The sequence below is a fragment of the Nyctereutes procyonoides genome, unplaced genomic scaffold, assembly GCF_905146905.1.
Source record: "Nyctereutes procyonoides isolate TBG_1078 unplaced genomic scaffold, NYPRO_anot_genome, whole genome shotgun sequence".
Lineage (NCBI taxonomy): Eukaryota > Metazoa > Chordata > Mammalia > Carnivora > Canidae > Nyctereutes > Nyctereutes procyonoides.
The window spans coordinates 3856936-3869381 of NW_026575137.1; the positions used below are offsets into that span (position 1 = coordinate 3856936).

The following is a 12446-nucleotide window of genomic DNA, read 5'->3' on the forward strand; positions in this document are numbered from 1 at the left end:
CAGGGGATGATCCCAATCTTTTGGTATTAGTTCAGACCTGATTTGTGACCCAGTATGTGGTCTATTCTGGAGAAAGTTCTATGTGCACTTGAGAAGAATGTGTATTCAGTTGAGTTTTGGATGTAAAGTTCTGTAGATATCTGTGAAATCCATCTGGTCCAGTGTATCATTTAAAGCACTCGTTTCTTTGGAGATGTTGTGTTTAGAAGACCTATCGAGTGTAGAAAGCACTAGAATGAAGTCACCAAGTATAAGTGTATTATTATCTAAGTATGTCTTAACTTTGGTTATTAATTGATTGATATATTTTGAAGCTCCCACATTCGAGGCATATATATTGAGGATTGTTAAGTCCTCTTGTTGGATAGATCCTTTAAGTATGAGATAGTGTCCCTCTTCATCTCTCACTATAGTCTTCGGGGTAAATTTTAGTTTATCTGATATAAGGATGGCTACCCCTGCTTTCTTTTGAGGACCTTTTGAATGGTAAATGGTTCTCCAACCTTTTATTTTCAGGCTGTAGGTGTCCTTCTGTCTAAAATGAGTCTCTTGTAGACAGCAAATAGATGGGTCCTGCTTTTTTATCCAGTCTGAAACCCTGCACCTTTTGATGGGGTCATTAAGCCTGTTCACGTTCAGAGTTACTATTGAGAGATAGGAGTTTAGTGTCACCATGATATCTATTCAGTCCTTGTTTTTGTGGATTGTTCCACTGAACTTCTTCTTAAAGGGGAATTTTAAGAGTCCCCCTTAAAATTTCTTGCAGAGCTGGTTTGGAGGTCACATATTCTTTCAGTCCCTGCCTGTCTTGGAAGCTCTTTATCTCTCCTTCCATTTTGAATGAGAGCCTTGCTGGATAAAGTATTCTTGGTTGCATGTTCTTCTCATTTAGGACCCTGAATATATCCTGCTAGCCCTTTCTGGCCTGCCAGGTCTCTGTGGAGAGGTCTGCTGTTACCCTAATATTCTTCCCCACAAAAGTCAGGGATTTCTTGTCTCTTGCTGCTTTAAGGATCTTCTCTTTATCTTTGGAATTTGCAAGCTTCACTATTAAATGTCGAGGTGTTGAACGGTTTTTATTGATTTTAGGGTGGAATCTCTCTATTTCCTGGATCTGAATGCCTGTTTCCCTTCCCAGATTGGGAAAGTTTTCAGCTAGGATTTGTTCAAATACATATTCTGGACCTCTGTCCCTTTCGGCGCCCTTGGGAACCCCAATTAAACGTAGGTTTTTCTTCCTCAGGCTGTCGTTTATTTCCCTTAATCTGTCTTCATGGTCTTTTGTTTGTCTCTTTTTTCCTCAGTTTCCCTCTTTGCCATCAACTTGTCTTCTATGTCACTCACTCATTCTTCTACCTTGTTAAACCTTGTCGTTAGGACTTCTAGTTTGGATTGCATCTCATTCAACTGATTTTTAATTTCTGCCTGATTAGATCTAAATTCTGCAGTCATGAAGTCTCTTGAGTCCTTTATGCTTTTTTCTAGAGCCGCCAGTAGCTTTATAATAGTGCCTCTGAATTGGCTTTCTGACATTGAATTGTAATCCAGATTTTGTAACTCTGTGGGAGAGAGGAGTGTTTCTGATTCTCTTTTGAGGTGAGGTTTTCCTTCTAGTCATTTTGCTCAGTGCAGAGTGGCCAAAAACTAGTTGTATTGGGAAAAGGAGCAAAAGAGAGGAGAGAAAGAAGAAAAGAGAAAAAGAAAAAAGAAAAAAGGAAGAAAAAAGAAAAAAAAAAAGAAAAAGAAAAAAAAGAAAAAAAAAGGGCGGGGGAAGCAAACAGAAATCAAAAAGAAAAAAAAAACACGCGGGATTATCTTCTGATTCTGTATATTTTAAGTCCCTTGACTTCCCTTGGAACTTGTCCGTCTAGCTGGTCTTCTGGGGGAGAGGCCTGCTGTGCTGATTTTCAGGTGTTAGCACTCGGGGGAGCTGCTCTGCCCCCTGCCTGGTGCAGGGCTCAGTGGGGGTTGTTTACCCCTTGAGGCCCCAGGAGGAACAACCCCAGTGGGGCGGCCAGCTCTGGAGCTCTGGAGTCAGCTCCCGCAGTAGCTAGAGAGCTCTCTGTCCGCAGGGCCTGGATGCTCCGGGGGCGGGGCCGCTGATCTGCTCAGCTCGGGGCAGGAGCGTCCTTGCTGTCCTGGGCCCTCCCGGCCCCTGACTTTCCCGGGGGGAGGTCAGATCCTGGGCTGTGTCCCCGGCGCCCTGTGCTCTGGGGCCTGCACTATTGGATTCGCAATCCCGGCTGACCTCGTAGCCCCCTCGGCGGAGCCGCCGCCCGAGCCCCTCCGAACTGCTCTGGGTCCAGTTATGCGCGCTGCAGCCCTTAGGGAGCTCGGCGCACTCTCCCTGGGGCGCAGGTGTCTGTTAGTGTCCCAGGGAGCCTGCGAGCATCCCGCTCTCCTGGGGTCCTACTCCAACTCCCTGCGAGCGCCTTTCCACCCGGGAAGATTGGTGCTGCTCCTGCTTCTCCGGGACGGGGCTCTCCTATCCTGGGGACACTTGCCCAGGCCTCAGCCCGGCTCCTCGCGGGGCCCCTCCCCCTTGGATGCCTTTTGTTTATTTCTTTTTTCCCAGTCTTCCTGCCTTGATAGAAGCGCAAACTCTTCTCACTGTAGCATTCCAGCTGTTCTCTCTTTAAATCTCAGGCCGAATTCGTAGATTTTCAGGATGATTTGAAGGTTATCTAGATAATTTGGTGGGGACAGGTGACTTGGGGACCCTACTCTTCCACCATCTTGCCCCTCCTCTCTTGTTTTTCCAATTTCTAATGCAATATCTAACACATAGTAGGTTTCCAATGAATATGTGATAAGTGATAGATTAAGAGGCATTTGTTATCATTCAGACCTAAAAGAATTAATGCTAATATTGGATTTATATTCTTACATTTTAGTGATAGGTAAATAATTTATATTCTTACATTTTTGTGCTATTAATGAGTAGGCCAAAGTATTATATCTTAGACACAAAGAAGCAGTGTCTTCTAAGAATTATCATCCAGACTATCGAAGTTCAGAAGTTTCAAACTACTGCCAAGTAGTGTTAAATATTCAATATTGGTTAGCCAACCCCTCAATTTCTGCTCCCCCCACCTTTTTTTGGCTACAATTTTTACTCATGCACATATACTAAGTCATCTAATGATTTTTGCTGTGAAACTCAATGGCTTACTAAGCCACAGGTAGACATACATAGGAGTTTAAGTTGAATCATGTATCAAGCTTGAGTAAAATTAGTCAGCTCCTTCAAAGCTTATCTGGGAGTGACAGATACATTTCAAGTGCTACAAAGTTAAAAAACCACCCTCTCCTTCACCCTTGGAAGAATGTCTTTTAGCACTTTTATCTCTACTTTCAGGCTTATCTATGATCCTATGATTGAATAAATGTAAATGAAATGAAAACTTGCTAGATTAGATGAAAATGCAATCTAGTGATTCTAAAATCTCTCTTCTTTGGAGAACTAAAGAAAAATTTGGCATCATTATGATGACCAGCATGCTTACTGGTAACAATTAGGCACTAATTTAAAAAAATGTCACCTTATTTAATTCTCTTTCTCTCTTTTAAGTCTCATCACTATGCAGGCAACATTTCTTTAGGGGAGAGGCTTACTTTAGGAAGGATATGCTGACTGTACCTAAATCCTTTTCCAAAAGGTGGGTTTTGAAGCAGCTCTACCTGGGTATGATTATATTTACCTTTTCTCATAAATAATTCATAGAAACTCCATAATTTTATATAGGATAGATATGTTTCAAAAATAGTAATATCACCTGAAACAACTACATTGCAGATTAAATAATATTCAAGGAAAGAAGATCCTTGAGCCAAGACTGCCATTCATTAACTCCTTCGAATACTTCTTGAATATACTCTCTGAGTTCCTCAGATAGAGAGGGAAATGAATTGGACATTGTCTTTATACACAAGAAACTTAATATCAGGTAAGAAAGGGAGCTACATATACAGATAGGAGAGAAGAGGGGAAGTTAAATGTGTGGATATTAATTCATTTGAGACATTCAACAACTTACTGTACATATTCTATATGCCAGACTCTGGCTTAGGTGTACAAATGGCCTTATTTAATCTTCACAATAGGTTTATGAAGTGGGTACAATACTTTCCATTTTATGAATGAAAAGATACCAGTTAATTAAAAGGTAAATTTATTTTCTTCAACTAAAGCTATTAATAAATTTCAGAGATGGAATTCGACCCTGGTCTGTTTGTTCCTACTTAATAATAATTAGCCTAATCATTGTTTAACAATTAAATAACAGAAGTATGAATCAAATGTACAGAGCACAGAGAAGGGAATGGTTAATTTTCTTCAGGTCAGTTTATAAACAGTAACTGAGAAGATTAAGTGCCAAAAGCAGTTGACTATAATGCCAGGCCTGACTGATACTGTCACTATGTAGCACTGAGCATTTCCATGAATCATGATCAATAGCTTTAGCAGTATTGTAGGGGTATGAGTCCCATATCTCAATAATCCTCATTGTCATTTTCAGCTGTATTTCTGCTGTCTATAAAGGAAATTACAATAAATAAACAAATAATAAATAAATAAATAAATAAAGGAAATTACAGACGAGATGCTCTTTTGTTGTTTTTTCATACAAAGTTCTGTTCTCTATTTGTGTAGCACCATTTTCAGAAGGATGCAATGCAAAACTTGTAAACCCTCCTAATTCCTTCTATTGTGGCCTTTAGCACTTCAATCTGTTTATGACTTCTCTGTTTTCAAGGCCTTGAGGGAATTAATATTTCCATCCTCTAGCCCTGAAATACTTGGCAACTGTAGATATTTAATAAATGTTTGTTGAATGAATGAATGAATGAATGAAAAAACAAGTTGGCAGTGCACCAAAGGTAGCAGAGATAGCTAAATGTAGTCGATCTTCAATTTGGGTACTTGACTTGTATAGTCTTCTTACCAAAATGTAATCAAGCTTCAAAGGCTAACACTACCTATTCTAAATTAAAGAAACCATTAAACTCCTTTTGAACAAACAAAGCAATTAGTTCCTGCTCTGTATTTGTAGTTTGTGATAATGCATTTTAAATAGAGCCCGTTGAGTGTGTTTTTATTGGTTATTTTTCTTGTTTTTAACACTCCATTGTGTGTAAAGCCCTCTTAGAAAATTGAAAATAAGTCTCCTCTTACTGATTTTGTCATTTTCCATTTGTCAAACATTGATTTTCTCCCCCCTTGTGCATTTAATGGAGGTTGAAATTAGCGCTCTTTTTTTGTGTGTGTTGTTTACTTCTTATTTGCACACCATCATCATCATTTATCAAGCTGCCAGTGAACTCTGGGGATAGTGGGGAGCTGACTAGTGCTCTGAAGTTCATATAAAGAATATTTTGAATATATTCTTGCTACAGCTTTAGCTCTTGCTTTTAGAATTTCTTTCATAGGAAAGCTTTCAAATAATAGGAGGATTTCCTCAGCAAATAATTTTTTTTCTAAAAGAATACAGTAACCATAACTACTCCTTTCAGCTTTTTGATAAATTAATATTGTCTGGAGATTCAAAAGAAAATATTCAGAAGATTAAGGAACCCACCTTTATTCTTCAAAAATATGTATAAACCCAAAGATCCATACATTTCATTAGTCTGCTCTTCCTACTGTGATGGGTCCATTAGAGGATCTGTTCTGTGCAGTTCTCACTGAGACTGTGAAGTGGGTATTACAGTGGACATCAGTTGGAAAGGGAGCATCCTTCTAGTTAGCTGGGGAAGGGGCTGAAGAGTAGAGGCTTTAAGATGTGGAAATGTCCTTGTGAAAACATATTCTTCTATTTGGTTGACTGGATTACTTTGAAATTCTGTCAATACTGAGAATAAGTCTAGGAGAAAATAATTTCTCCTATGGGTAAGAATGGTAGTTTCTGAGGTAGGCCAGTGCATTTGATGGTGAGAATTGGGATGTGATGAATCTGGAAAGTGGAAGAATGCACAGAAGAGAGGCCAGAAGATGCCATATTAATTTTTAAAAAATCACAAAATCACAGGTGTGTTTTATGTGCTTGTGATTTGCACCTGTCTGCTGAGTGTATGGCTTCCTATTTATGGTTTGGCTGTCTCAGTGAAGATCTTGATGGCTCATTGTTATAGCACTAAATAATAATAGCACTATATAATAATAGCACACTTTGCAATGGTGGAAATAGTCTGTGCTCTCTGATATGGTAGCCTCTAGCCAAATGTGATTACTGGGCCCTGGAAATATTGATAGTGTGGTTGGGAAACATGAATTTTTAATGTTATTTAATCTTAATTAAAATTTAAATTTGAATAGACATATCTGGCTAGTGGCCACTATATTGGACAGTGCAGTGAATCTACACTGATTAAAAGGTTCATGACAGATTTTCTTTTCAAGTTAGGTTTTCCCAAACTGTCAAGACCCAAGACCTTGGACTTGTTGTCTATACTATGATACTATGTATAGGTCCTATGCTCAGTGCTGACTATATGATGATACACAAAGTACAGTCTGTGTCCCAAAAATCTTATAGCTATGTTTTCTCACAACACCAGGTTGTCTCCCAAGGAAACTGAGTAGATTCTTATGAGTGATATAGTACCTGCCTTATTCTAAAAAATATTGAGGTGAATGGTAGATTGCAATGTGGTGGAAAACAACTGCCTTACAGACTCTTTGAAGTGTGGTAACTAGATAAATATATATTAAATTACTTCTTTTTGTATACATAATTTATACATTTTTAAACTTTATTTAGGTAAAATATGTATATGGTTTTGACATTTCAGACCTGGTTTTATCTTTCTACCCTCAAGTATTACCAAATTCTGAAAAACTAGTCAACATGAACTGACATGGTATAGTTGCACAGAGCATGGGTTTTAGAGTCAAGGTCTGGGTTTGATCCTGCCTCATTGCTGTCCAGCTCTGTGCCTTGAGCATATCACCTTCCCTCTCTAAGCCTCGATTTCCTCTTTTGTATATGGGGTTGATAATAACGTCTCCCTTATAAAGTGACTGAAGGGATTAAGTGAGGCATTATAAAGAAATTAACTGGAATAATGATGATAGCTAACATTTAATAGGCACTCATTAGTCACTCAACACAGTTCAGGCATCGTGCATTTAGTCTTTCCATCAACACTGTGAAGGTACTATTTTTACAACGAGGAAACTAAAGCGCAGGGAGCTACATGGTCCCTCCTCCATAGTAAATGCTCAAGGGTTGTGCTGTTATTGTTGTTTCTACTATACTGGTGGTTTCCGGTGGTTAAAGACAGCTGGTCATATATTCAATAAACAGTGTTGCTAATTTATTTTTTGTAGTCCAATCTGATATTTGTCAGTTTCTGCTTCTTCCAGCCCCACTTACCATTATGTCTCCTCCTTTTATAAACTGGAGTCTGGGCTGGATTAATAGCATATCACAAAGGTAGATGATATCACATGTGATGTCTGTAATAAACCAGTAGTGTGTGTTGTCTGGTGTTTGATATGGAAAGACGAGGCGTAGTGGTATAAGCCAGCAGTTCCAGTTATACGCAATGGTGACAAGCAAGAGCCACAGGAGATAGAGTCGATCTAGAAAAATCAAATGGCAGGTAACAAGCATTAAAATAATTCTCTTGCTTAGTTTGGTGCACTGTCCTCTGGAGATAAGCAAATTGTTATGAGAGGTTCTATTAAAATTCAGTACAATTCTGGAAAGCACTGGGCTTTACAAGGGATGTTGAGTGATCTTATCAGCTCTTCTGACATTGGAGAGAAGCCTTTATCTGTTGCTGAGAAGTGGCCATTCTGAGTCTATCCCCACAGGCAACTGTGCTATATGGATCAAGGAAAAAGAGACCGGGGGAAGTCAGAGGTGCCCTATTTGAATAATTGCAGCAGCAGGCCTTTTGTGCATCAGAGTAGTTAAGCTGCAGGATTACCCGGGCAGGTGGACAAAAGGCCACATGTTGCCTGAAGGAGTGTGGCTGACCAGGAGAGGCCAGAGAATCAGCCCATTAAGGCAATCCATGTCCTTTCACACATTGCTTTCTTCTGTCCTCCCATAGCAATGGATTTGTTCAGTTAAAATAATTAATGATATGAAGGCATGGAAGAAGATAGACACTTCATATTGATTTTGGGGGGAAGGGTGTTGGATACATATCACAGAACACTTTGGGGCTTTCTTTTCAAAAGTAATTAAGGGCAGCACAGACTCTGGACTGCCTTTTATTTATTTATTTTTATCTATCTATTTATCTATCATTTATCTATTTTGATAATTATACATTTACTTTATTTCATATTATACTGGACATGCCTTTTAAAAACAAAAAGGAATATTTTATCTCTTGCCTTCACCAGAGAGGAGCAAACAATCCACTGTCTTTTTAATATAGTTTGAATTCTGCTTTCTAGATAGAATTGGAATATGGCCTAGGGAGAAATGGAAGCCAACTGGGACTCTGGGTTATAGGGGTTCTTGATAATAGCTAGCCCTCCCACTGGGACAGTTCACACTTTGATGGTACCTGTGTATGAATCTATGCTTCCTGGAAGTCTAATTCGTTTTAGGTACTCCGTCAGAGGCATCTTCTGGAATTTAAAACATAATATGTGATAGTAATGTTCTTCTTTTAGCTTAGCATTGCTCTCTTGTGTTGATGATACGGCTGTGGGCTTTGCTTTATAGGGGAAAAAAAAACACATTTTTAAGAGGTTAGGTTAGCTTAATGAGAAAAAACTTCGATTTCTTGAAGTCAGAACATATCAGAATCTTCCCTTCTTAATATAGGTAGATAAGGCATGATATGATATTGAAAATAGTGACATTAATGACAATATCCAGGTAATGAAAACACTGGAATTTGGAAATAAATAGCAGATTTAAAACATACTAATAAATTACCACAAAAGTGTTACAAATAGGGTAGTTTAATTAATAAATCAATTAATTAACTGAATGTGATTCTACACCCAAGTTGGGGCTCAAACCCACAACCCCAAGAGCAAGAGTCACATGCTCCACTGACTAAGCTATCCAGGCACCCTACAAATAGGATATTTTAAATACAAGCTTAATTCTTACCTATTTTGTAGCATAAATAAAGTCAGTCCTTTAGATTTACATTACAAAGAAACTTTACAAATGTACATCATGCCTGTCACAGGTCTTAGTTTCATGCTTCTTTAGTCTCACACATATCCTTCAAGTTATAGATAAAGTTCAAAATATTTTTTAAATCTATGTTACTAAAATACAATGACTTATTAGAGTCTCTTTAAAAGAGAAACTACTATACAATATGTAGTTTATTTTAAAAATCCAACTTACCTATACAGAATTATAAGGAACCCTCAACTCCATCCTATATAATTAACAGTTTGATTTTTAACTGTTATTAAACATCCAAACGTTCTTCTACTTTTATCTATATATATAAATACAAAGATGTAATCATAATATATCATTTTTGTACTCTACTTTATTGCACTTACTAATTTTTCATAAACGCATTGCTGCAATTATTAGGGAGGCTGACAACTGCCCCCCTCCCTGTCCCCGCCCCCTGCCCCGATCTGTGATTAGTTTGCTGATGTTCTTTGCTATGCTGTGTATTTGGGTAGTATTCTTGTATTTTATAATGAGTGCTTTGTATATGGGGGTATTCTTAATTAATATTTACAATAAAATTTGCTATAGCATATACTGCTGTTGCCTTGCTCATATACTGTGGAGCTAAAGATCCTGTGCAGAGAGCTCCCTGTATCTTTTCCCCTCAGGACTGTTTCTGAGCTGGCTTGCTTAAAGTGCTGGAGAGTTAGCAATATGGCCCAACAATATCCCTTAACTAATGGAAAATGGAGTTGGTGATTGACACCCTAGCCTCTTCTTCCAAAATATATAAAGAACTTACACAACTTAACACCAACAACAACAACAAAAAAATCCAATTAAAAAATGGGTAGAAGACCTGAACAGACAATTTTCCCAAAGAAGACACACAGATGGTCAACAAGCACATGAAAAGATGCTCCACATCACTTAGCATCAGGGAAATGCAAATCTAAGCCACAATGAGGTATCACCTCACACCAGTCAAAATGGTTAGTATCAAAAAGACAAGAAATAGCAAGTGTTGGTGAGGATGTGGAGAAAAGAAAATCCTCATGCACTATTGGTAGGAATGCTAATTGATGCAACCACTGTGAGAAACAGTGTGGAGGTTTCTCGGGAGAATTCTTAAGTCTGATCCACACAGTTTTTCAGGTGGATCAAGTGTGAGGGCTCACAGAAGAAGCCCTCTTATTAACACATCTTTATTGTCTTAATCCTTGGCTCCATCTCCCTGTCTGCTCTCACCTTCTTGGATCACCCTCAATATAAACTTTTGGCACCTAAATCATTGTCTCAGGGTCTGCTCTTGGGGGAACCCAAACTAAGACATTTGAAAAATACATGTCCCCCCATAACTTCTTTTGTTCCAGTACTTTGAGGTAACAGTGCTTACCAGTTTGGGGGCTAGCTTCAGGTGACGATAGATCTCCTTCTGCCAACTTTTTCTTGTAGAGCATTGTTCTTTGACGCATCCTTCTCACCAGGTTATGTAGCTGAGCATCAGCATACTCATTTATAACAGGGACGCCAAGTGGTTTGCTTTTTGGGCTAAATGAGGAAAAAAAAATGGTGATAGAGATGGATCCATGAAGAGGTATACACAGGGAAGAGACTGAGTTTTTTCATCCTCCTTATAGATTCTACACTATTAACTGCTCCTTTCTGCAACTGAATAGAACCATTTAAAAACTATATTTGAAGGAAATAGTGCTAATGGAATACAGATTTGTCAATGAAATTTTAGAATCCACAAATAGCAAATGTTCATTCTTGACCATATTAGATCCTGATTCTGCCATTTAATTGTATAATTAGAAGAAAAAAAAGAAACTTTACTTGGCATGGTAGGCAGAATTCTAAGATGGCCCCTTGATGTACATGTCTTGCATAATTCTAGAGATAATAAATAGGGTGGCTTTTACTCTTATTATTAGTTTGTGTCATATGTCTCAGTTAACTTGAAGGTAAGAGGGTTATACAAATGGCCCTGATATAAAAAAAAGCAGAGTTTAAAAACAGAGAGTTTCTCCAGCTGGTGATGGAGCAGAAATTAGAGGTTTGAAACCTAAGGGAGATCTCGCTTGGGAGAAATTCTCCATTTCTGGCTTTGGAGAAGAAAGGGGTCCCCTGAAGAGAATTGCACAAAGCCTAGAGGAGCTGAGAGTGATTGATCTCTGGTTATCTGATAACAAGAAAACAAGGACCTTAGTCCTACAACCACAAGGAATTGAATTACGCCAATAATTTGAATGAGCTTGGAAGTAGCTTCTTCTCTGGTGTCTTCAGGTGACAGCCTAGCCAGGTCTGGCTGACACCTTGATTTCACCTGTGTGAGACGTTAAACAGAGTACCTAGTGTCACCCAGACTTTTGATCTATGGAAATGTGAGCTATTAAATAGGCATTAAGTCAATAAGTTTGTAATAATTTCTCATGTGGCAAGAGAAAATGAGTGTATGTAGTATGCTTTAATGCACTTCCCTCCTAAGAAAACACAGATGAGTACATAGTTTAAGATATAAACTGGCACACTTCATAAGGATCTGAGTTTCCTCATAGGTTTTCCTCAAACTTCTAACTCACTCTCTACCTTCCTTCTGAAGTCTGACACTGTTGTCTACACAGGCCCACATATCCATTCTTACCTCCTCACATCCATTTCTGCCCTTTCCATCTCATTTCTAAACCCATGGAGTTCACATTAGAACTGGGTAATCTGTGGGTCATATTTAAAGAGAACTCTAGTATGAGCTCCTCTCCACTAATCTGCATTCTCTCCTGGTATAGAAACATATCACATCTATAATTGTTTACAGATTCCCAGACCATCAAAGTGTTTCTCTTCGTTTCTTACTATAGTATAATTTATGACTCTTAAATGTCAAAAGTCCTGTTTCAACATTGAGATTCTTCAAGTGCATCACACAAAGAGCTTTACAAGCCTTCTCCAGAATGATGAGATGCAGTGGACAAAAATCTGATATATCTTAGACAATACAGAAGTAGGGGGACATTAAATCTTCAAAACTGGAGAGTTAAAGAAAAGCAGTGTAAATGCATAGAGGCAAGGAAAGAGGTGAATAGTTAGTTAGAACTGATGAGTGAAAAAGAGAGAGACTCAAGAAATAATTTAGAGAGAAATAAAAGGATTTGAACTTTCTGGATCTTTTGGATAAATCCAAATAAGGAATCAAGAATAACTTCAAAGGGGCATCTGGGTGGCTCAGTTGGTTAAGCAACTGCCTCTGGCTCAGGTCATTATCCCAGGATCCTGGGATTGAACCCTATGTCAGGCTCTCTGCTCAGTGAAGAGCCTGCTTCTCCTTCTTCCTCT

General features: G+C 38.5%; 1 protein-coding gene across 1 annotated transcript in view; it reads right to left on the reverse strand.

Moving 5' to 3' along the window:
- The window catches only part of CNGB3 (cyclic nucleotide gated channel subunit beta 3), a 162675-nt gene that overhangs the window by 89724 nt on the left and 60505 nt on the right, over nt 1-12446 (reverse strand). The window contains exons 4-6 of the mRNA XM_055303427.1: nt 10507-10661; nt 8527-8679; nt 7377-7585 (exon numbers count right to left, since the gene is read on the reverse strand). Of these exons, the coding sequence (XP_055159402.1) occupies nt 7377-7585; nt 8527-8679; nt 10507-10661 (517 nt within the window). The remainder of the gene's footprint in view (nt 1-7376; nt 7586-8526; nt 8680-10506; nt 10662-12446) is intronic.